Source organism: Bison bison, unplaced genomic scaffold (genome assembly GCF_000754665.1).
Source record: "Bison bison bison isolate TAMUID 2011002044 unplaced genomic scaffold, Bison_UMD1.0 scf7180017864252, whole genome shotgun sequence".
NCBI lineage: Eukaryota > Metazoa > Chordata > Mammalia > Artiodactyla > Bovidae > Bison > Bison bison.
The window spans coordinates 3,847,759-3,855,498 of NW_011494824.1; the positions used below are offsets into that span (position 1 = coordinate 3,847,759).

Genomic DNA, 7,740 nt, shown 5'->3' on the forward strand with positions numbered 1-7,740 from the left:
TTAATGTTTAAAATTTGGTAGATATTTTCTTGATCAGATTATACACATCATATTGAAACAATATAATGAGACTTGAAAGAATGAGAATAAGTTTGCAAAATCTGGTTTAATTCATATCTGGGGAGGGTGGGGAGCATGTGGTGAAAATACATATGCACAGGAACCTAATCAATGCTAGACAAATAATGTATTAGTTTACAATAGGATGACCAGAAATTCGAAGGCTCTGATTGAGTCCGTCAGCGGTAACACAGTTTTATATTTGGCTCAAGTGGCTGCTGAATAATATCAAGTGGTGCCAAGTTCCTCCAGAGCACCGCATGACCCCCAGCCTTGGAAGGCGCTTCACCACAGTCTCAGAAGAAACCCCAGTCGTGCCCTTCTTGTGCTGCCCCGGTACAAATGCAGGCCTGGGATTTCCAGGGGCCATATGTTATTGCACAGAGAGGTCTGGTCTAAGCAGACCCTTATGGCTAAGAAGGTGTGAGATTAGCCCTTAAATAGTGGTCTAGCATTAACGTGGTCTATCCAAGCAGGTTAAGAAATAGCTCCTTAGTGATTATGTACCAACGACTAGTTATCACGCTAACAGAAAAGGCAACACGGCAGCTTCACATTTCACACGAAAGCCTGGCATCACCTGGGCCCGGCCGGCCAGCCTAACCTTTCACATACGTCTAGTGATTAATTCAGACCCAGGGAAAGGTGATTTCATACCAGTCTTTTCTTCACATAGGTCTGTGTAGCATTAGAATTGTTCTGGGTTAATGACTAGGCCATGAAGGCAAAATGTTTTAACTCTCCTTTGCCAAAACAGAAACAGTCTCTGTTCTGACTCCTGTCCAGTTCCCAAAAAAACAGAACATACATACACCTTTGTTATTGCACATCTCTCACACAGACTCGTGTATGTATAATATATAATATATATTTTAAATATGCTACACACATTAAAAAAAAGGACTATGGCACTTTACAGAATACATGTTTCACAAAGATCATTACACCACAGATGTTTGGTAAGTATACAAAAACCCTTACACAGTTCATGAAGATTGTTGAATTAGCACACAGGTTTAAAGAATCCACAGAATCCAAAGCAAACACTTCTGCCTTCTTGGAGTTCGTTGAGAAGCCCAGCCCCATCACAAAACTTGAAGCACAAATGCAGGCGAAAAATAAATAAGACTTTTTCTGGTAGCAGTGATGGTCCAGGTATATTAGATTTTTAGACTGAGGCAATTATGTGATTGATAGAAATTTATTAGAAAAATAGATGTAGGTCAATGATTGTCTAATTGTTTTCAATCTGTTTCTAACACATTCCTCCCATTCAGTGGTTTTTAAATAGCCATGCAGTTTTCATCTAGGCTAGCAAGATTTTGATATTCTGTTTATCCCAACTGAAGCCTGGCTAAAGGGACTTGCAGGTTCAAAAGGCCCACCTTTACCTTTACTCTCTCTCTGCTAGAGAGATTTCATCTGTGCTCTGCCTGACACATCAGTGTTTTAAGTGGTTTTTAGTGGTTTGGGGTTTTGTGTATGTGTGCATGTGCTTTTTTTGGTCTTCTGTGACATTCAGACCAATGAAGTAAACACTGTCAACTGACTTTCTTCTGGCCAAGAGAGGGCACATTTTCACTTATGACTTGTTATTAGAGTGATCTAGGGATATACCTCCACCCCACCGTAGTGGAAAAGCAATCAGTAAAGATGATGGACCTGCTCAGAGGATCCTCTAGGCTTATGACTTTTCTCTGGGAGGAGAGTGAGAGTGTGCAATCAGCATTATAACATAGATTCTCTAAGTTGTATAGAAGGAAAAGTGAATCTTGTGAAAAAAAAAATGTGTATTATTTTTAATCAAGATTATTTGCCTGGTGGAGGGAACTTTATTTTTGGAATTGCCTTTTTTTTTTTTTTTAAATTAATTTCCTAGTGTTAAAAAGGGATAAGTATGATGGCATCAGGACTTTGTGCGTCCCTATCCAGCAGGGACAGGAGCCCTGTTCGGTGGCCGCCATCACCTCCTTCTGTGTGATGTCAGACACAGGTCTTGTTTCCCGAGTCCGGAAGGCAGGCTGCCGTGAGCACACGTATTTACCCCTTTGTTTTTCAAAAGAGTCACAGAGGTACACTTTGCTTATTCTCAGTTTTGGTCTAAGAATGGTGAACTCATTAAAGGCTGGTTTCCCCACCCCTACCTCTCCTGCCCTTTAGGTCATAATCTGTGAGATAAAATGGTTTCTGGTCCAGGCTGACGGCCAGACGGGAATAAAACTTCAGTTCTCCATCCCATCTATGTATTAATATAAAGCAATTACTCGTTCTGCAGCAAGGCGTGGTTTTCAGACTCACACAGCTTTAAGATGATTTTACTCAGGGCAGGGTTGTAAGATCTGAATCAGGGTTCTTCTGTGCCTGGTGGCGCTTAGCACACAATACCTCGCCCAAACAAGGTTCATTAGTTATTTGTTAAATTTTCAAAACAAAGCAAGCCCTCAAGTAAGCAGATTCATAAGCCTAAAAAGACCCATACTTTTAATCCTTCCAGAAATTTGGTGGATCCATCCCATTTGCTTAAGTTGTAAGGAAGCGTCTCTGTAGCATCCCGCAATTCTGAAGTTCAGGGTGATACCAGGCTAGGTTCTCTTTGGTCCCTTTGATCATTCCAGGGTAAGGTTGAAGTGATGGCTAATGCCATTTTCCTGAATCAGTTATATTGGTGACTTATAGAAACTAGATTAAAAGCCCCTGGATCCTTTTTAATAGTGGTGTTTCATTCTTTCTGTAAACAGTTGTAGGCAGGTGCTAGGAGCTTAGTTGAGCACTCATTTTTGCATGAACCTTCTACTCTATGCTTTCCTGAGAATGAAGCCTTTGCTGTAAACTCACCGGTTAGAGCAATTTAATGATATCTGAGTCTGCATCCAGGACCAACGCCAGTAACTACAGAAACATAACTCCTGTGACCAGCTCCTTGTCATCTGCTGCTGCCGAGGGCGGGAACACGGCTGAGTGCTGCTTAGTTACCGCACAGCGGGGAAAGGTCTCCCCGCAAGGGCTGGGATTCGGGCATGCTCTCTGAGTGAGCCACAGCAGCCTGGAGACCTGGGTCCCTGGAAGGAGGAAACACTGAGGTTTCCCCCGGCAGTCAAAGCGCAGTCCTAGCCCTCTGGGAAAACACGGGATTTCTGGTGGCAGAGGAGACTGGGCCTGTACTGGTGCTACGCCTGGGAAGTGGAGTGACTCTGTCTCTACTAACAGGAGTCTGTCTGTGCTTTTATTCTCATGGTGGGACAGGTCCTCATCCTTTCTCTCCTCAAATTTCTAGACACTCAGAGTTCAGTGGACCCACCTGACTCTGGAGTTCAGCCTAGAGTAAGTCCCACAGTAGAATTCCACACTGTCCCTGCTGACTGCTCAGGTCAGCTAAGCAAGAGGCAGTGTCTTGGTGTGTGCCCTGTGGCGCACGTCATGTCCCCGGTAAATGTATGGTCTTCACTGTGGACCCCAGAGGAGACAGTGTGAAAGAACGAAACAAAGCCCCCGCCCCAGAGGCAGAGATGCCCGCGGGCACGCAGCCTGTGCAGGAACACACGTCTAAAACCGCCTGCAGATCCGGCCTGTGGTCCCTTCTGTTACCAGAGAACCTGTTGCTTTCATGTCAGATCATCATCCTTCATTGAGCCTTGGGGGGAGATGGGGTCCGACGGAACGAAACTCCACGTCAGGGCTTGTGTGCGGTTTTCTCGTTCCATCTCTTACGATTTGCACTGTGGCCCTCACGTGCAGTGCTCGGCGTGGCTGGACGCAGCCTGCCGTCGGTCCTGGGAGGCTGTGGAATGTGGCTTCGGTAGGTAAAGGCTAGTTCTTCACTTGACCCAAATGATGGAACCAGAAGTGAAGTGTTTCACAAGGTTACGGTGAGCAAGAAAACGGCGTTGATGTCTCTTCCAAACTAAAGGAGGCAGATGAGGTTTTTCCCCTCTTCGATTTCTTCCTGTACTTTGTCACTGGAGGTGGCGATCTCCGCTTGGGCGGAGAAGACAGCGCAGATGAAGGTGAGCACCGTGCCCCCGATGGCGGTGTAGAAGGCCCAGCCCAGCGAGCAGTCTCCAGGTTTGTAGGCCGACGCGTAGTGTCCGCAGTAGCCTATGGCCTTCTGACAGCCCCAGCCAGCGGGGTAGAGTATCAAGCCCAGGATGAGGAAGAGGCCTGCAGGACAGAAGAGAGAACAGATGAAAACCCCGTGGCGAGTGAGTGACGGTACTGTCTGTGTGATGGTTATCTGATGTGCCTGCTCTGGCCTGTGGGGTCCGGGCTGCAGTAGCGGAACGATACTGAGTCTGCTTCCAGGACCAGACTCTGCGAGTGTCAGTACTGTTCTGTGCAACTAACTTGGCCTGATCAAGATAGTCACTTTATTAGGAATACTTTTAGCCTCGGGGCTTCCCTTATGGAAGCTAGTAAAGAATCCACCTGCAAGGCGGGAGACCTGGGTTCGATTCCTGGGTTGGAAAGATCCAGTATTCTGGCCTGGAGAATTTCATGGACTGTGTAGTCCATGGAGTTGCAAAGAGAGTCGGACACAACTGAGTGACTTTCACTTTAGCCTCGTATGTACGTGTCAGAATGTGAACCCACTAGTAATTTCTCTTCTAGGAAAGCAGGTGACTCTGTTACTACTTCCTCCCATAGGGCTCGTCTTGCAGTAAGGCTGCTGCTGCTGCTGCTAAGTCACTTCAGTCGTGTCCGACTCTGTGTGATCCCACAGACGGCAGCCACCAGGCTCCCCCGTCCCTGGGATTCTCCAGGCAAGAACACTGGAGTGGGTTGCCATTTCCTTCTCCAATGCATGAAATTGAAAAGTGAAAGGGAAGTCACTCAGTCGTGTCTGACTCTTAGCGACCCCATGGACTGCAGCCTACCAGGCTCCTCCATCCATGGGATTTTCCAGGCGAAGTACTGGAGTGGGGTGCCATCACCTTCTCCATGCAGTAAGGCAGAGGTTGGCAAACTAAGGTCAAGCGGGGCCTTGTTTTTGTAAGTAAAGTTTTACTGGCACACAGCTATGCCTGTTCATTTAGGGACTGCCCGTGGCAGTGCAGGAACAGCACAGTGAGCGGGGTGGTACAGGCCCTGCGGCCTGCAAAAATCTAAAATATTTACTGTCTGGCTTTCGGCAGAAAATATGTGAATTCTAAGAGAATTCACAGAGAACAAGAGTCAAATGCAAGAGACCAGATCTTAACTTGGGTGTCATGCTTTAAAGATAAGCCCACGAGGGGTCAGTTTGCTGGCATTCATCAGCAACCAACCTCATACCTAGGACAGTGATTTCTATATTTACATAGACATTCTGAAACCACATGCAAACTTCATGAGAATTTTTTGTCTGATTGCTTTTAAGTAAGTGCAGCTTTGAGTAGACACTAAGAAGCTCTGTTTCCATTCTGCTGATCTCACCACACTGACACACTAAAGGTCCACTATTTTACTATCTCTGCAGCTTTACTGCTCACTGTGCAATCAAGAGTTAACTTCCCTGCCAGCTCGGGGCCGAGGTGGGACAGGGTACCTCGCCTGCTTCACCCTCACACAGCAGAAGCTGCTTATAAGGAAGTCCAGATCCCAAAATGACAAAGAAAACTGAGGGGCCCCAAAGCTAACCCAACAAAACTTTCTTGGTAGAAAGGATGCTGCAAGAAGATGATGGCTTTATTCTGTTGGGTTGGCCAAAAAGCTCATTCATGTTTTCCCATTCGATGGTATGAAAACCCAAACGAACTTTTTGGCCAATGGTATATGCAGCAGGAAAAGACAGTTTTATTTGAAAAATGATATCTATATAACCAAGATTATTAATTCATAGACAAAAAGACCTGTGTTTTAGATACACTGGAATAGCAGTTCTATCCTCCTAATTTAAGCTTGACTTTCGATTCTCTTTCCCTACCTTTACCGACCTGGAGAAGGAAACGGCAACCCATTCCAGTATTCTTGCCTGGAGAATCCCATGGACAGAGGAACCTGGTGGGCTACAGTCCATGGGGTCGCAAAAGAGTTGGACGTGACTGAACAACTAACTTAATAATCAGGGGAAAGGCCAGGCTACAAAAAAGTACCCTTGAAAGAATAAAGGACTCTCCATCTGAACAGATGTAACTCAGCTGGGGGGATCTAGGATGACTGAGCTAATTCTTTTGTATCTTTAAGGCCTATGATAAATCCTGATTAATCCCCATCTTGTTCCCTAGGAAACCTCACACCAGGCACAGGGAACCTGGGAAGTTTCCTCCCTCAGATCAGATCAGATCAGTCGCTCAGTCGTGTCCAACTCTTTGCGACCCCATGAATCGCAGCACGCCAGGCCTCCCTGTCCATCACCAACTCCCGGAGTTCACTCAGACTCATGTCCATCGACTCAGTGATGCCATCCAGCCATCTCATCCTCTGTCATCCCCTTCTCCTCTTGCCCTCAATCCCTCCCAGCATCAGAGTCTTTTCCAATGAGTCAACTCTTCGCATGAGGTGGCCAAAGTACTGGAGTTTCAGCTTTAGCATCATTCCTTCCAAAGAACACCCAGGGCTGATCTCCTTTAGAATGGACTGGTTGGATCTCCTTGCAGTCCAAGGGACTCTCAAGAGTCTTCTCCAACCCCACAGTTCAAAAGCATCAATTCTTCGGCGCTCAGCCTTCTTCACAGTCTAACTCTCACATCCATACATGACCACAGGAAAAACCATAGCCTCGACTAGACGAACCTTTGTTGGCAAAGTAATGTCTCTGCTTTTGAATATGCTATCTAGGTTGGTCATAACTTTCCTTCCAAGGAGTAAGCGTCTTTTAATTTCATGGCTGCAGTCACCATCTGCAGTGATTTTGGAGCCCAGAAAAATAAAGTCTGACACTGTTTCCACTGTTTCTCCATCTATTTCCCAGGAAGTGATGGGACCGGATGCCATGATCTTCGTTTTCTGAATGTTGAGCTTTAAGCCAGCTTTTTCACTCTCCACTTTCACCTTCATCAAGAGGCTTTTTAGTTCCTCTTCACTTTCTGCCATAAGGGTGGTGTCATCTGCATATCTGAGGTTATTGATATTTCTCCCGGCAATCCTGATTCCAGCTTGTGTTTCTTCCAGCCCAGCGTTTCTCATGATGTACTGTGCCTTGACGTACTCCCTTTCCTATTTGGAACCAGTCTGTTGTTCCATGTCCAGTTCTAATTGTTGCTTCCTGACCTGCACACAAATTTCTCAAGAGGCAGATCAGGTGGTCTGGAATTCCCATCTCTTCTGGAATTTTCCACAGTTTCTTGTGATCTACACAGTCAAAGGCTTTGGCATAGTCAATAAAGCAGGAATAGATGTTTTTTTCTGGAACTCTCTTGCTTTTTTGATGATCCAGCAGATGTTGGCAATTTGATCTCTGGTTCCTCTGCCTTTTCTAAAACCACCTTGAACATCAGGAAGTTCACGGTTCACATATTGCTGAAGCCTGGCTTGGAGAATTTTAAGCATTACCTTACTAGCGTGTGAGATGAGTGCAATTGTGTGGTAGTTTGAGCATTCTTTGGCATTGCCTTTCTTTGGGATTGGAATGAAAACTGACCTTTTCCAGTCCTGTGGCCACTGCAGAGTTTTCCAAATTTGCTGGCATATTGAGTGCAGCACTTTCACAGCATCATCTTTCAGGACCTGGAACAGCTCAACTGGAATTCCATCACCTCCACTAGC

General features: G+C 45.9%; 2 protein-coding genes across 3 annotated transcripts in view; one reads left to right on the plus strand and one right to left on the minus strand.

Annotated features, from left to right (window-relative positions):
* The window catches only part of SCAMP1 (secretory carrier membrane protein 1), a gene marked incomplete at its 5' end in the record, with an annotated part of 155,581 nt that overhangs the window by 132,782 nt on the left and 15,059 nt on the right, over window positions 1-7,740 (plus strand). The window lies entirely within an intron of this gene.
* The window catches only part of LHFPL2 (lipoma HMGIC fusion partner-like 2), a 174,827-nt gene continuing 167,178 nt past the window's right edge, over window positions 92-7,740 (minus strand). For both annotated transcript variants that reach the window (XM_010847635.1, XM_010847634.1), the window contains exon 6: window positions 92-4,218. In XM_010847635.1, coding sequence (XP_010845937.1) covers window positions 3,962-4,218 — 257 coding nt within the window. In that variant the 3' untranslated portion in view covers window positions 92-3,961. The remainder of the gene's footprint in view (window positions 4,219-7,740) is intronic.